Below are 17,558 nucleotides of genomic sequence, written 5' to 3' on the forward strand. Positions count from 1 at the left end.
GCCGCTCCGCAGCATGTGGGATCTTCCCGGACCGGGGCACAAACCCATGTCCCCTGCATCGGCAGGCGAACTCTCAACTACTGTGCCACCAAGGAAGCCCTGGGCTCCCATTTCTGAAAATGGTGTTTTGGTTCCACCCATGTCAGTTTGGACGTGAAACCTGCTTGTTTCACTGGTACGTACGTGTACACACACACACACACACACACACACACACACACACCTATTTTCCCAAGCATTTCAAGAATTCACATGTCAGTTTGGACGTGAAACCTGCTTGTTTCACTGGTACGTACACACACACACACAGACACACACACATACACACCTATTTTCCCAAGCATTTCAAGAATTCACATGTCAGTTTGGACGTGAAACCTGCTTGTTTCACTGGTACACACACACACACACACACACACACACACACACACACACCTATTTTCCCAAGCATTTCAAGAATTCACATGTCAGTTTGGACGTGAAACCTGCTTGTTTCACTGGTACACACACACACACACACACACACACACACACACACACACACACACACACACACACACACACACACACCTATTTTCCCAAACATTTAAAGAATTCACTTAGCTCTGCAAGAGCTCTTAGATGTGGTGAGTCATGGGGAAAGGGCTTGACTTTCTGCCCTTTCCTGGTCTGTCCTCCCCTTCCATCTTTTTTTTTCTCCTGTCCTTCTCTTTGCAGTAACTACTGTACCCCTCCTGATTTGGAGCAGAATAGTTCTGTCACACGGTCAGACCTTCTGGAATTTCTCTCCTCCTCTTCTTTTTTTAAAAAAAAACCTTAAGCACTTATCATTGATATTAAAAACATAGGGCTTCCCTGGTGGTGCAGTGGTTAAGAATCTGCCTGCCAGTGCAGGGGACACGGGTTCGAGCCCTGGTCCGGGAAGATCCCACATGCTGCGGAGCAACTAAGCCCTTGTGCCACAACTACTGAGCCTGCGCTCTAGAGCCCGCGAGCCACAACTACTGAAGCCTGTGCGCCTAGAGCCCGTGCCGTGCAACAAGAGAAGCCACTGCAATGAGAAGCCCACACACCGCAACGAAGAGTAGCCCCCGCTCACCGCAACTAGAGAAAGCCCACGCGCAGCAACAAAGACCCAACGCAGCCAAAAATAAAAATAAATTGAAAAAATAAAAAATAAAAACAAATAGTCCCTTTTCCAAGAGATTCTGATGTCAGGTGTTATGAATTGCCACTAATCCCCTCCTTTTCTTTGCCACAGTTGTTAGATGTATGAACTTCTAAATGGCTTTTCCAAATATGAGGAATTAATATTTCATACACTCAACAGATATTTGAGCAACTTCTTTCTATAAGGCACTGAGTTAAATGCTGGGATACCAAGAGACTATGTCACAGTTTCTTAACCTGAGGAGCTCTGGAGATGGATGGAGCAAATGAGTAGGTACTCAGGTGGAGTCACACCTCAAAGAGCTGGTATGGTCTAGGGAAGGGATGATCAGGCAGTTACATAATGTACAGCAAAAGATAACAAGTGCCAGGAGAGGTGTAGAAAAGGTCTCTGGGAGTTTGTAGGGCCAGGATGGGATGTGTAAGTGTGGAGCGTGTAGTATTTGAGCTGGACCTTGAATGGAGAGGATTTGGATATGTGGAGATGGAGAAATGGTCAGGAGAGGTTGGTAGAGTATTCCTGGATGAGGGACTTGGTTGATCAAAAGAATTGTGCAAGAAGAACATATGGTGCACTTAAGAAGCTCTTGCAGTTTGGACAGCTGTTGGGGAGCAGTGTGATGCATGGTCAAGAAGGTCCTTTGTGGCTAGATTGGTCTACTCTTAGGAAGGACGTCCTCTCTCATCTGATATTCACCTCTAGCACATGCTACATGTGCTAGCTGCTTATTTTTTAATGTACTTTTATGGAAGTAGATTTTTTTTTCCCCCTTGGCAAAAACCTTCCATTTGCATTTGGACACAGTGTTAAGGTGGTATAAGCAAAAATGGGGCACTTACTGTAAGGAATCATGGAGTCTTATGGAAATAAGAGGGACCCTCAGGAGGGGTTTGGAACTAAGGACTAGATGTCCTCCAGTTCTTCCACCTTCTCTCTGCACCCCCTGCCATTCTTTCTGCAGACCAGCTGCTTCTGATTTTGTGCTCCATGGCGTAGGCTAAAGATGCCCATGTCATATCTCCTGGCTTACTCTTAGAGGTCCAGGCACTCAAGGGAGGCTTGACTCTTTGGTCCCAATTCTGAGTTCCTGAGGAAAGGATAAATGAGTCAGGGACCATTCCTGTCACATTGGCTGTGGTCAGGGTACAAAGTCCTGTTGTGCATAGTTATCTAGTAAGGCTTAGTGTCATCCCCACCTACTTTCTCTGCCTCAGCTGTGCTGTAATTTAGCATACTAGAAGGAGCATTGGGTTTGCAGTTGACCGCCTGGAGTTTGAATCCTAGCCCTGCCACTTACTTACTACCTTTGTAATCTTGGTCAGCATTCTCAGTGAATTCTAGGCTCTGTTTCCTCATCTGTAAGTTGAAGCTAATATTACCTACTTCAATAAATAGTACTTTAGAGGGAGGTACTATGTTCTGTTGTGCACTTGGAGGATAAAGACCTCTCTCTAGGTTCAACTTGTGATTCTTTGTGTCATTAGCTTGGTGACCTTTGGCAAGTCAGTCAGATCCTGAGCCCCAGTTTTTCGTCTACAAATGCAGATAATCGCTGCCCACCTCACAATGTTTTTCTGAGGCTCAGAAGGCCATGTGAAACTGCTTTGTGACTATAATGAATTTACATATGTGTGAAGCAGAAGAAGTTAAATACTATTAGGGAGACTGTTTTCCTTGTGAAATTATTCTGTTATAGTCTAGTGTATTTTGGTAGTAACTTGACAGATCTTTCTCTAGATATCCTGTAACGTTAGATTATTAATTGATTTATGATGCAATGGGCAGTGGTCCAAGTATTTTCAGCTTTACCTTTCAATCTCAGCTTCCACTTAAGGCTTCTAACCTGATTTATAATTTAAAATTTACTTTCACATTCAGAAAAAAATGATGTTCTATGTAGAAAATTTAAATGTAAAGAAATCTGAAACCTGTCACACTGAAATAACCATTTTCTCTTTTTAATTCACACAAGTAATTCACGCTCATGAAGTAAGTTAGTAATGACATAGAATTAAACCAGTAAGCCAGAAAAGAATCCTCTGAAATTCCACCACATAAGGATAATCACTACCTTAAATATAGCCCTTTCCCTAGTCTTTTTGACAGTAATGTTTTTCTTACATACTTTCTAAGGAATGTTTTGATGTTCAGGTTGTCATGAAGAGGTGATTCATCTAAGGAAAGTGATTTATTGCTTTTTCTTTCCTTCTTTCTTTTTTGCTTTTTAAAATATTTTTTCCATAAGTGAAGATATGAGTGAAAAGCCAGTATTTGCCTTTTATAATCCTGTGAAAAAAATAGCCTTTCTTCCTTGACTCAGAAGCCAGAGTTGTGGTTTTTGGAGAGATATGAAGAATGAGTGATTTATGTGGACAGTTTTATTTCTCAGGAATAATTATATGTTTTCAGAATTATCAGTGGCCAATGGTAGATAACACTGAAGTGAAGTCCTTAAACCTTGACTGGTTATTTCTTCCTTGTGGGGTAGAAAGAAGGAAGGTCCCATCTTTCCCTTTAGATAGAGAAATTAAAGACAAGGGAATAATATGAATTAGAGAATTATTTAATGGAAAGTAAATGAATATATTCCTTTTTAAAATCTTTTTTTCTTTCTTTCTTTTAATATTTATTTACTTATTTATTTTTGGCTGCATTGGGTCTTCGTTGCTGTGCATGGGCTTTCTCTAGTTGCAGCGAGCGGGGGCTACTCTTGGTTGGGGGGCGTGGGCTTCTCATTGCGTTGGCTTCTCTTGTTGCAGAGCACGGGCCCTAAGCGCACAGGCTTCAGTAGTTGTGGCATGCGGGCTCAGTAGTTGTGGCATGCGGGCTCTAGAGTGCAGGCTCAGTAGTTGTGGTGCACGGGCTTAGTTCCTCCGTGGTGTGTGGGATCTTTCTGGACGAGGGCTCGAACCTGTGTCCCCTGCATTGGCAGGCGGATTCTTAACCACTGCACCAAAAGGGAAGTCCCAATATATTTATTCTTAGTAGATTTTTTTTTTCCCACATGAATGTAATAGCTGACATAAGCTAAACTGGGATTTGTTTTTTTGTTTGTTTGTTCTTTGGGGATTTAAGAATCTCAGTGTTTCTGATATGTTTCCTTTGAGACTAAATGTTTTTTTAAAGACTATTTTTTAAGAGCAGTTTTAGGTTTACAACAAAATTGACAGGAAGGTACAGAGATTTCCTATACACCCCCTGCCCCCATATTTGTATAGCCACCCTCATTATCCACATCACTCACCAGAATGGTACATATTTTACCAAGGATGAACCTACACTGACATATCATAATTACCTCACATCCATAGTTTACATTATGGTTCAGTCTTGGTGTTGTATATTCTGTGGGTTTGGACAGATGTATAATGATACATATCCATCATTGTAATATCACAGAGAGTATTTTCACTGCCCTACGAATCCTCTGTGCTCTTCATATTCATCCTTCCTTTCCCCTTCCTCCCTGGCAGTTACTGATCTTTTTACTGTCTCCATAGTTATGCCTTTTCCAGAATGTCATATAGTTAGAATCATACAGTATGTAGCCTTTTCAGATTGGTTTCTTTCACTTAATAGTATGCCTTTAAGGTTCCTCCATGTCTTTTCATGGTTTGACAGCTCATTTCTTTTTAGTGCTGAGTAATAGTCCATTGTCTGTATGTACCAGTTTATTTATCCATTCACCCACTGAAGGACATCTTGGTTACTTCCAAGTGTTGGCAGTTGTGAATAAAGCTGCTGTAAACATCCATGTGCAGGTCTTGGTGTGGACGTAAGTTTTCAACTCCTTGGGTAAATATCAAGGAGTGTGATTGCTGAATTGTATGGTAGGAGTATGTTTAGTTTTCCTAAGTTGTTGTCTTCCAAAATGGCTATACCGTTTTGCATTTCTACCAGTAAATGTTCTTATTTTTGTTCTACCATATTCCTTTTTAAAAAAGTTATTTATATATTTATTTTATTTATTTGGCTGCATTGGGTCTTCATTGCTGCACGTGGGCTTTCTCTAGTTGTGGGGAGCAGGGACTACTCTGTTGTGGTGCATGGGTTTCTCATTGTGGTGGCTTCTCTTGTTGCGGAACGTGGGCTCTAGGTGCACGGGCTTCGGTAGTTGTGGCTCATGGGCTTTAGAGCGCAGGCTCAGTAGTTGTGACACATGGCCTTAGTTGCCACGCGGTATGTGGGATCTTCCCAGACCAGGGCTCGAACCCCGGTCCCCTGCGTTGGCAGGCGGATTCTTAACCACTGCGCCACCAGGGAAGTCCGCTTCCATGTTCTTTAAGGTTCCTTTCAAGTTGTAAAATTCTGTGATTTAAACTTCTTTATCCTTGAAACATGGATTCATTAAAAAAAATTTGCTCTGTATGTTATTTTTTCTAAAAAGAAATGTATTTTTACTGAAGAGTATTTGAAAAGTACATGAAAATATAAAGAAGAAAAATTACTGATGTATTTTCTTCTTTTTATATAGTATCATAAAACAATTATTATGGTGTATATATTCTTTTTAACTAATGAAATATTTCAAGTATGAAGAAAAGTATAGAGAATTATCTTAGGAACACTTAGGTATGTCCCACTCATATTTGTCAAATCTGTACATTTTTTGCTATTAGCTTCAGGTCTTTTATTTATTTAGCTATTATTATTATTTTTTAACTTAAAAAAAATTTATCTTAATTATTTATTTTTGGCTGCGTTGGGTCTTCATTGCTGCGGGCTTCCTCTAGTTACAGCGAGCAGGGTCTACTCTTCATGGCGGTGCACGGGCTTCTCACTGCAGTGGCTTCTCGTTGTGGAACATGGGCTCTAGGTGCACGGGCTTCAGTAGTTGTGGCATGTGGGCTCACTAGTGGTGGCTCGCGGGCTCTAGAGCACGGGCTCAGTAGTTGTGGTGCATGGGCTTAGTTGCTCCGCAGCATGTGGGATCTTCCCGGACCAGGGATCGAACCTGTGTCCCCTGCATTGGCAGGCGGATTCTTAACCACTGCGCCACCAGGGAAGTCCGCTTCCATGTTCTTTAAGGTTCCTTTCAAGTTGTAAAATTCTGTGATTTAAACTTCTTTATCCTTGAAACATGGATTCATTAAAAAAAATTTGCTCTGTATGTTATTTTTTCTAAAAAGAAATGTATTTTTACTGAAGAGTATTTGAAAAGTACATGAAAATATAAAGAAGAAAAATTACTGATGTATTTTCTTCTTTTTATATAGTATCATAAAACAATTATTATGGTGTATATATTCTTTTTAACTAATGAAATATTTCAAGTATGAAGAAAAGTATAGAGAATTATCTTAGGAACACTTAGGTATGTCCCACTCATATTTGTCAAATCTGTACATTTTTTGCTATTAGCTTCAGGTCTTTTATTTATTTAGCTATTATTATTATTTTTTAACTTAAAAAAAATTTATCTTAATTATTTATTTTTGGCTGCGTTGGGTCTTCATTGCTGCGGGCTTCCTCTAGTTACAGCGAGCAGGGTCTACTCTTCATGGCGGTGCACGGGCTTCTCACTGCAGTGGCTTCTCGTTGTGGAACATGGGCTCTAGGTGCACGGGCTTCAGTAGTTGTGGCATGTGGGCTCACTAGTGGTGGCTCGCGGGCTCTAGAGCACGGGCTCAGTAGTTGTGGTGCATGGGCTTAGTTGCTCCGCAGCATGTGGGATCTTCCCGGACCAGGGATCGAACCTGTGTCCCCTGCATTGGCAGGCGGATTCTTAACCACTGCGCCACCAGGGAAGCCCCAGGTCTTTTATTTTTTAAAGACATAAACATTACTGATACAATTCAAACCCCCTTTGCTACCCCTTAAAATTTTCCTTTTCTTTTTTTTTTCGCTCCTCTCCCCTTCATTTTTTCTTCTTTTATCTCCTTGACCAAGGGTTGTCATTCCTGTGCTGTACATATCATAAGCAATGTATATATTGCATTTAAAAACTTGACCTAAGTGGAACCATAATGTACATATCCTGCAACTTGCTTTCTCTGTTTGATCTTAGTTTTTAAGATATTGTCATGTTGGTCCATGTGACATGTGACTCTTATTTTCATTGTTGTATGACCCTGCCACATTTTCTGTATCCATTTTCCTGTTGACTGACATTTAGATTGTTTCCTTTTTTTTTGCATTTACTGACCCCGTGGCTGTGAACAGTTTCTTACAGTGTCCTTGTGCTTGTCTTTCCCTGGGAGTTTTTCTCCAGGACAGTGATACACAAAGAAGTGTGGTCTGAGGACTGGGGAATTATGTCTTGCAAATAGGGAACTTGTGGCAGAATGTAAATCAACTCTCACTGTTAATTTATTTAACATTTCATATCCTGGTAAGACTTTCTCAGTGAAGCAAGAAGTGTTCCTTCTCTCTTAGAGGGCTGGTGACAAACAGTTTGCAGCTGTGCTACTTTGCAGCTGGGTACTGCTCTAGAGTATGTTCCCCTGGAGTAGGAGTGCCAGGTTGAAGGGGATGTGCCTCTTGAACCTCACTAGAGACTACTTACCTAGAGATTTGTTCCTCAGAGATTCTATCAGTGTACATACACCCCATCAGTGGTGAGCCCGAGTTCCTCTTGGTTGGTTTCCAGTCTTTGCCAATATTTGAAGAGTTTTTCTAATGTGTAGGGTGCAGAATTGTATCTCATTATTGTGTTAATTTTACGTATTCCTGATCAGTGTGATTGAGCATCTTTTTATGTGTTATTAAATATATGACTCTCATCTCTGAATTGCCTGCTTATATTCTTTGTCCATTTAAAATCTTTGGATTAATTTGCTTTTTCTTGATTTGTAGGAATTTAAAAAGTATATTCTGTACTCAATTTCTTTTCATTTAAAAACATTGTAGCTGGGCTTCACTGGTGGCGCAGTGGTTGAGGGCCCACCTGCCGATGCAGGGGACACGGGTTCGTGCCCTGGTCCGGGAAGATCCCACATGCCGCGGAGCGGCTGGGCCCGTGAGCCATGGCCGCTGAGTCTGCGCGTCCGGAGCCTGTGCTCCGCAATGGGAGAGGCCACAACAGTGAGAGTCCCTCATAACGCAAAAAAATAAAAAAATAAAAAAAAAATAAAAACATTGTAGCTATTTATAGCTTATTCTTTTACTTTATGGTGTGTTTTATGATATTTTAAAATCTTAACCTGTTAGTCTTTAATGCCTTGTGCTTGAGTTTTAATTTTCCCTTCTCAGTTTTCTTTTAAAAGCTTTAAAATCTTGCTTCTTACTCTTGTGTCATTAATTTACCTGCAAGGATTTTTTAGTTTTTTTTTTTTTAAATGGGCAAACAAATTTTTTCCCGTTCTTCCTGTCTAGTCCATTTTTTTCTTTTCTGAGTTGTTATGACCCCATACTGTTTTCTTCCTATTGTCTGTTGCCTATCCTTCCCTTTTTCAGACTCTCCTTCCTCCATCCTTAAATGCTCTTGTCTTGAGCAGTCTATCTCAGGCCTTCTATTGTTTTCTTTCTACTGCAATTACCATGCACGTGTGCTAAACCTGGACACCAGCCTTGCCTCTTCCTTCTCTACTCTATACCCATGACCACCAAGCTCTGGCACACAGTAGGGCTGCAGTACATACTTGAATGAGTGTGTGAGTGAATGTGTGATCTAGATAGGGGAATTAGTGCTTCACAGGGTGAAGATAGCAGGGTGCTGGGCCTTGATGGAGGAGAGAATTTGGCAGAGCAGGGAGAAGGAGGAAAGGTAAATTTAGTTTGACATGTTTGGTCTTAGCTTCTTATTCATAGTAGCGAGCTTTCTCTGGTGTTGTTTTCTGACCTTTGAATTTGTACATTTTCTCGTTGTCATAAATACCACCTGAATGAGGCAAATTCTTAATGACCTTTTGGTGATTCTCTCAAACAGGGCTCCCTGTAGAAGGTGCAGTATACAGGGATAGTATCATATAAAATACAGGGTCATCGTTGTAGACAGTTGCATGGGTAGGTAAGGGTTTTTAGACTGAAGGTCAGAAGACCCTATTCTAGTTCTTGCTTGACTGTAATTACCTCCGTGACCTTAAAACTCACTGTGCTTTTTTATATTCAGCGGTCTTTCAGTCCTCTCCAACTCCAAGTGGAGTAGAAACCTTTCTTTGTACAAGTTTCATAATAAATTTTCTTTTCTTGACTTGGGCAGTAGTTACATAGGTGTTTATAATAACTCATTAAACTGCACTTATGTTTTGTACGCATTTTTCTAAATGTTTTATTTCACAGTGAAAAAGATTTTAAAAACCCACAAAAGACTAGGTTTCTTACATCCCTCATGTGCCAGAAAAATTCCAGCTGGATTAAAGACTTGGATACAGAAAGGAAAATCATAAGAGCTAGAAGAAAACATAGATAAATATATGTGTCAGGGTTTCCAGGACCACCCCCAGTTTCCATGACTTGCAGGAGGATTCACAGGACTCTGCACATATTTGTACTCATGGCTAACATTTATTACCATAAAAGGATGAAAACCAAAATGAGTAAGGGGAAAAGGCACATGAAGTGGAGTCTGGAGGAAACCAGGTGCAAGCTGCCGAGAGTCCTCTCCCAGTTGAGGCACATGGGACATGCGTAATTCCTTCAGCAATGAGTTTTGACAACACATGTGAAATGTTGTCTACCGGGGATATTCTTTAGAGACTCATTACCAAGGGTTTTTATTTGGTGCTGTCACGTAGGCACCTTCTGCCTAACGCGTACTAGAATTCTAGATTTTCAGGAGGAAAGCACGACTGAGCATAAAGCATATTGTTTGCACAAACAGTTCAGGCACAGCGAGTAACTCTCATCAGTTCTGGGAATGGTGGGAACCCTCCTGAAATCCAAGTCTCCAGATGGCAGCCAAGGACCAGCCTTGGCAAACAAATCCTTGTAAGGATAGCAGTCTCAGGCCCGCTGTGTTAACTCTTCAGAATATAATATTTTTTATAATCTTAGAGTTAAAAAGGCATTTCTAAGCATGACTAGAAACTCAGAAGCCATAAAACAAAGGAATGGTAAATTTATGTTTAAAAAACTTAGATATGAAAAGAAAGACTGTGCTGTAGAGTCACAAGGCATACTAAGAAAAAAGTATTTATTTATTTTTTTTTGCTGTACGCCGGCCTCTCACTGTTGTGGCCTCTCCCGTTGCGGAGCACAGGCTCCAGACGCGCAGGCTCAGCGGCCATGGCTCACAGGCTCAGCCGCTCCACGGCATGTGGGATCTTCCTGGACCGGGGCACGAACCCTTATCCCCTGCGTCGGCAGGCGGGCTCGCAACCACTGCGCCACCAGGGAAGCCCAGAAAAAAGTATTTTAATGTATGGAAGAACAGGGGGTAGTTTTTTCAATATTGTATAAAAGCTTTTAGAAGTCAGCAACTCAAAAGACTAAAGTAATTTGCTGAAGAAGATATTTCAAATGACCAATAAGGGACTTCCCTGGTGGTGCAGTGGTTAAGAATCCACCTGCCAATTCAGGGGACGCGAGTTCACGCCCTGGTCCGGGAAGATCCCACATGCCACGGAGCAGCTAAGCCCATGCACTACAACTACTGAGCCTGCGCTCTAGAGCCTGCAAGCCACAACTACTGAGCCCAAGTGCCACAACTACTGAAGCCTGCGTGCCCTAGAGCCTGTGCTCTGCAACAAGATAAGCCACCGCAATGAGAAGCCTGTGCGCTGCAGCGAAGAGTAGCCCTCGCTCGCCGCAACTAGAGAAAGCCTGCACCCAGCAATGAAGACCCAACACAGCCATAAATAAATAAATAAATAAACAAACTTTACCTCAGTAATAAAAGATATAAAACAAGTGAGATTTTTTAAAATTTATCATATTCAGCTAAGGTTGATTACTTACAATCTTTGTAAGATTGATTACTCATTGTAGGAGTGAGTATAGGGAAATTGGTACATATAATTACATATACTGCTGGTGGGTATAAATGAGCACAGCCCTTTTGAAGGACATTTTTCCAAAATCTCTTAAACTTGACACTCCTACCCTTTGACTCAGCAGTTTCATTTCTAGGGTTTTAGCTTACAGAAACCCATACAAGTGCACAGATACACATGGATAAGGATGTTCTTTGTTTTTTTATTTTATTTTATATTTTTTAACATCTTTATTGGAGTATAGTTGTTTTACAGTGGTGTGTTAGTTTCTGCTGTATAACAAAGTGAATCAGCTATACATATACATACATCCCCATATCTAAGGATGTTCTTTGGAGCATCGTTTGTGGTACTATGTATCTGGTAATAGCACAAATAGTTAAATAAATCATACTACTTCTATAGACATAGTTGCCATTATCAATTAGATCTTTATTTAGTGCTATGCAAAGATATTTAAGATTTTATACATATCCACCCTTTTTTTTTTTTAGTGTAATTCTTTGGATATTAAAACCTGACCTGAATGGATATGAGGTTCTTTATAATCTTTGACTATCCCACTTAGTGTGAGCATCCATACGTCTTATTGCAGTAATCCGAATGTATTTAATGATAGGAACTGCCCTAGAACACACAGGGTGGATAGGGTTATTTGAAATACACAGCATATACACTTTATTTATTTATTTATTTATTTATTTATTTGCGGTACGCGGGCCTCTCACTGTTGTGGCCTCTCCCGCTGCGGGGCACAGGCTCCGGACGCGCAGGCTCAGCGGCCATGGCTCACGGGCCCAGCCTCTCCGCGGCATGTGGGATCTTCCCGGACCGGGGCACAAACCCGTGTCCCCTGCATCGGCAGGCGGACTCTCAACCACCGCGCCACCAGGGAAGCCCTACGCTTTATTTTAATTCAAAAATCTGAAAAGTCCTGAGACATCTATTGCTCCAAAGGTTTTAGATGTGTTTGTGTTAACTAAAAGGAAAAAAAAAGGCAAATTGTAAAATAGTATGTGTCATATTACAGTTTTTAGGTTAAAATAATGTTAGTGTATGAATAGGAAAAAATAGTTCAGAATATATTCCCCACATTTAACAGTGACTGTCTGAGGTTATAGTGATGTCTTTAATTTTCTTGTAAGCGAAATTAACTCAATATGAGTTTGAATAAGAGGAATAACATCAAAATTGTGGAGAGGGTGGAACTTGCCTGACTCTAAAGTAATGTTTGTCATACCTCAGATACTTTGGTGATGGCCTGGAGGATCTCAGTTCCTACAACTAAACACTGAGTCCTTGGGAAAGGTGAACTTCAGTTTTAGATTCCTTTTTAATTTTCAGAACTTTTGGTTACATCCCTTCTTGTTTCTGAATAGACACATTTGGGGGCAAAGGCCTAATTTGGATTGTCGCTTTCACAGGGCTCAGTTTCCAGGGTTGAGGGTAAAGGCACAGGGTTCACCTTTCTGTGCCGTTAACAGGATTCAGGCACCATACTGTTGCTAAATCTTTGCCCATATTTTGCTAACTTTGGTAGGCTGAAAAAGTTAGTGGTTGATTATATCTGCACTTTTATTTACATTTCTTTTCATAAAGTTTGAACATGTTTGATGATCGTTTATTTAAAGTATAGATGTTTGTCAGAATGACACAGCAGTGTTACATTGATCCTCCTCCTTTGCCTCTTCCTTGGGTATGCTTGACCTGTTTGACAAGGACCCTGGTGTGAAGTTTGGTGCCCTTTCTTTCCATTCCCACATTCCCATCATAAACAGTTTTACTGTGTTGAGGATGTTATCTTTTCCTTTCTAGTGAAGGAGAGTAGAAAGTGTTAGGTGCTATGCTGGGGATACATAGGAAGCACCCAAATGGTTGTATGAAAAATGAAAAGGACCAGATATCACTTGGTTTTTTTTTTAAGCCTTTGGCACAGATTTTGCAGGTCAGTTTGTTATGAAGAATTTAACTTTTGGCCTTCTTCCACAGAACAGTTCTTCTAAGTTTCTGTAGCTAAAATCTGTAGGCAGTTTCCACTGCCTAAGATCTATAAGGCGCTGGGGCAGAGACTCCTTACCTGTAACTTCCATGGATGTTGTGGATTGAATCTACTGTTCCTAAGAGCTCCTTTTACAGCAGCATTCAACTATTAGCAAATAGAAGCATTTGGTCTGATAATCTTAGAGTAGGCTTACCTGCTTTTCCTCCCTTCCTTCCCTTATTATTAATTTTAAAAGCTAAACTCAAGACTTTATTTGGATTTCATCAGTTTTTCCATTAATGTCCTCTTTCAGTTCTGGGATCCAGTCCAGGGCACCACACTGCATTTAGATGTCCTGTCTCCCCAGACTCCTCTAGTCTGTGACAATTTCTTAGTCTTTCTTTTTTTCTTCATGATCTTGAAAGTCTTGAGCAATACTGGCCAGGTATCCTGTAGAATGTATTTTAACTTGGTGTTTTTGTTGGTTTTTTGTTTTACTCATGAGTAGATGAGGGTTATGAGTTTTTGGAAGGAGTACCACAGAGGTGAACTGCCTTTCTTGTCACGTTAGTGATCCTGATACCACATGGCATCGCTTGGTTAAAACAGTATTTATCAGGTTTCGCTACTGTAAAGTTAACATTTCCTCTTCTGTTCTTTGGAAGCAAGTCACTAAATCTAGTCTACCTTCAAGGGGTGGGTAGAGGCACGAATTAAGCTCTGCCTCCTGTAGGGGGAGGTATCTACATAATTATTTGGAATATTGTAAGAAAGACTTGTCTCTTTTCCCCAGTCATTTAATCATTCAGTCATTTATTTATATCATGGAGTCATGTAAATTTATTTTTTACTTTGGGTTAGAATCCAATACTATGTTATTTATTTTGTTCCTCAAATTTGTTCCAGCCTTGGCCATAATGGAGCTCTTTCAGGGTGGTTCCTGCATCCCTTTGACTTATCAGGCCCTCTTTCCTTTCTGGCCCTACAAGATGCTTCAGGTTCATCTTGTTTTTTCCCTGCCCCAGCCCTAGAATCAGCCATTTCCCCAGGAGTCTGGCTCCTTTTACTGGAGAATGGTGTTTAAAAACCCAAGATCTGGGTGCTGGGTGTGCTTGTTGCTACTAGGTTGTGCCAGGTTGTGACTGCTTCTAGGCTCCCTCTGGAGATACATATCTATATCTCTGTATCTATATCTATATGTGTATATACATCTCTTCCTGTAAAAAATTATTATGGAAATTTCCAGCATATACAGAAGTACAAATTCTCAGTATCTGTCACATAGCTCGAACAGTTATCAGCTAGTGACCAATCTTGCTTTCACTCATATGGCCCCTCCCCATTCCTCACCCCAGCACCCCCAATTATTTATTTATTTTAAAATGAGGGCCTGAATGAGGCCATGACTTTATTTTTATTTATTTTTAGTTTCTGAAATAATTATATATATTTAAGGTGTACAATGTGATAATTTGATACACATATACATAATGAAATGATTACTTCAGTCAAGCTGATTAAGATGTCTTTTTCTCACGGTTGCCTTTTTTTTTTGTGAGAACATCTGAAATTTACTCTCTTAGCAGATTTCCAGTACACCCCTGATTATTTGATGTAAATCTAAATAACTTATTTTACCTGTAGATATTTTAGTCTTTATCTCTGAAAAAAAGGACTCCTTTAAATAAATTTTTTTTTTATTTTAAAAATTTTAAAATTAAGGTATAATAGATACAGTAGAAAGTATGAAAGGATAGAGCTTGTGAATTTTTATAAATGTATATAGCTGTGTAATCATCACTTAGATTGAGATGTAGGACATTTCCAGCTCCTTAGAATGCTCCCTAATCACTTATGGATAATTTTTGTAAGAACCTCTAAAAAACAAACATAACCACAATACCATTGTAACACCTAAAAAATTAACAATAATTTTTAAAAATCAAGTATCCAGTCATTTGCCCTTGGTAGGTTCCCCTTTCACCTCAGCACTCTCCCCTCCCCTGCAGTGTATTGATTGAAGAGACAGAAGCTCTGAGTGTGTTAGCTGCTTGTTCTGTAGTTGCCTGGGTTTTGCTGAGAGCATCCCTTTGGTGTTAATATGTTTCTCAGTGGCTTTCTTGGTGGAAATTTGTCTCTCACATTCTGGTTGGCTAATTCCAGCAGTAATGGGCAGTGATTCTGTCTTTGAAGAAATTTCATCAGTAAGATGGTTTCACCAAAGATATAATATTATCCCTGGTATCTGATTAAAGTTCTCCTGCATGGCTCTGCTAGCTAGGTTTAGACGATTTCTTCAAAACTTGTGTATCTTTTCTGGTATCCAAATCCTTTAGAAAAACTGAATAACCTTGTAAATAGGAGATAAATTTGTTGTTCTTGTCTTTGTTTTCCTCTCTTCTAGAGGTTAAATGACCAGGACAGTTGTAAGACAGTATAATTAGCTAGTAAACCTTTTTAGTGTTGTTTCATTGCTGTGTCAAAATCATCTGCATACAGGGCTAGCTATGGTTAAAGTTCTGGCTGAAGGATCTGCAGTATAGAAAAAAGGATTAAGCTATAAAAGTGATTAGTCTTAGTTCTGTTTGATTTGCTAAGTTCTCCTTTTCTCTTTTTATATTGTAGATCAGCTTGAACGAGTCTTTTTACGACTTGGCCATGCTGAAACAGATGAACAATTACAGAATATTATATCTAAATTCCTTCCTCCTGTTTTGCTCAAGCTGTCCAGCACCCAAGAAGGAGTACGTAAAAAGGTAAGCATGCTGGGACAGTTGGGGGAATTAAATAGTGAATAAATGGATGTGCATATATAAAATATTACCAAGTGAGTTTTCTGTTCCCATTATTGAAATCTAGTTTCATGATCCCAATTAGGCCTTTCAAAATGGACAGTAAGTCTAGGACCAGCTTCCATGATTTAAAAGTACCTTTTGTATGCTTAGCACAGCTGCATTTAGCTCCAACTGTACACTTGGCATCAGTACTAGATGACATAATTGAGATAATTATCCTGGAATGTATGGAGGTCTGATCTAAAATCTATGCCCTTGAGTCCAGTATGAAAGTCAGGTGTTAATGGGTCAAAAATATTCTTTAATCATTGGCTGACTGTGAATATGGCCTTAATTAAAAGTAAGCAAAAGAAATGTTTTTAAAAGCAAGATACTGTTGTACAGCTCCTGTTTTAGAATTTTTTGAATAACTGTTAGTAAAATCTCTGGATAACTGTCACATCAAGATTTTCTTTTTTAACCTAATGTTCTACATGGAACATTTGGACGCTTCACCTTTAAAATAATTCATTTGTCTTCTCGCGTATTTATACTAGACCTTTGGGTTTTTGAGCTATCATCAGGTTTCAATCCTTGAGCCACTGTAATTGATTGGCAGTGACCTTCCCGGAGGTCTGCCCTGAGAGGGATTCTGAGGCCTGATTTGAGTTTAGTGGAGAAAGAGTATCTTTAAGAATGTCTGTTATGTTTACAGGAAGGAATAGGGCATTCTTGTCACGTATTTGACATGCCTGTTGTTAATACTGCTTTGCTAAGATAGATAATGTGTTTGATCACATCATTCTCCTATTTAAAACTCTTCTATGGCCTTTTCTTACCCTAAGAATAACTAGGTATAAAAGGCCTTCATGTGTTGGTTTCTGTTTCCTTATTTAGCTTCATCAGTCTCATCATTTATTTGGCAAATATTTACTGGGTACCTTCTATATGCCAGGTGTTAGGGATACGTTGGTGAAGGAAAGAAAGGTCTACTGGGGAGATGAGTATTAAACAATAAGGCAAAGAGTATAGAGTTAAAATGGCAATAAATGCTAAGATGGAAAAGGATTGTATGAAAGAATATATTTGGGGACTTGATTTAAATTAAGTATAGGGTGTAAGGGAGGTGTGTAGGAAGTCGCCAGGCATAGAGATGGGGAGACCACTAAAGGCAGAGAAGGCCCTGTGCAGAGATTCTGAGCTGGAACTGAGTATAAAACCTTCAGGGAGCTGAAGAAGGCCACAGAGATGCATCCTGTGCACCAGAGGAAGAGTGATAGGAGTTCAGGCATGGGGATTCCAGCGGCAGCCGTTTGAAAGGGTATTGGTGGTAGTGACGTAATCATTCTGGCTGTGGGGTGGAGAAAGACTTGGCAGTGGAGAAAAGGAGAGTAAACAGAAGGAAGTTTTTGCATTAGTCCAGGCTTCTAGGCTGAGTATTTTCAGTAGGGTTGTTTTTTTTTTTTTTTTAACTTTACTTAGGAGTTTTATGTTTCCTTGTATTTTATCTTTTGTAGAAAATCATTCATCTCTAACCATCTACTTTGTATGTTCAGTTGTATATCATGTCTATCATACTATTATTCTTAATATTCTGTTACCATTCAAGTGGAGAAATTCCATTCTTGTTTCTAATTTTTTTGTTACTACCAAAGGTTTGCTTTTTTTTTTTTTTTTTTTGTGGTATGCGGGCCTCCCTCTGCTGCGGCCTCCCCCGTTGCGGAGCACAGGCTCCGGACGCGCAGGCTCAGCGGCCATGG

At 40.0% G+C, this 17,558-nt stretch overlaps 1 protein-coding gene across 7 annotated transcripts in view; it reads left to right on the forward strand.

Moving 5' to 3' along the window:
• ECPAS (Ecm29 proteasome adaptor and scaffold) overlaps window positions 1-17,558 on the forward strand; it is a 102,109-nt gene that overhangs the window by 12,652 nt on the left and 71,899 nt on the right. For all 7 annotated transcript variants that reach the window (XR_003681146.2, XM_024126067.3, XM_024126068.3 and 4 more), the window contains one exon: window positions 15,650-15,780. Coding sequence is in view for 5 of the 7 variants with exons in the window: in XM_024126067.3 (XP_023981835.1) it covers window positions 15,650-15,780 (131 nt within the window). In the remaining 2 variants the exon portion in view is untranslated. The remainder of the gene's footprint in view (window positions 1-15,649; window positions 15,781-17,558) is intronic.

Source organism: Physeter macrocephalus, chromosome 9, assembly GCF_002837175.3.
Source record: "Physeter macrocephalus isolate SW-GA chromosome 9, ASM283717v5, whole genome shotgun sequence".
NCBI lineage: Eukaryota > Metazoa > Chordata > Mammalia > Artiodactyla > Physeteridae > Physeter > Physeter macrocephalus.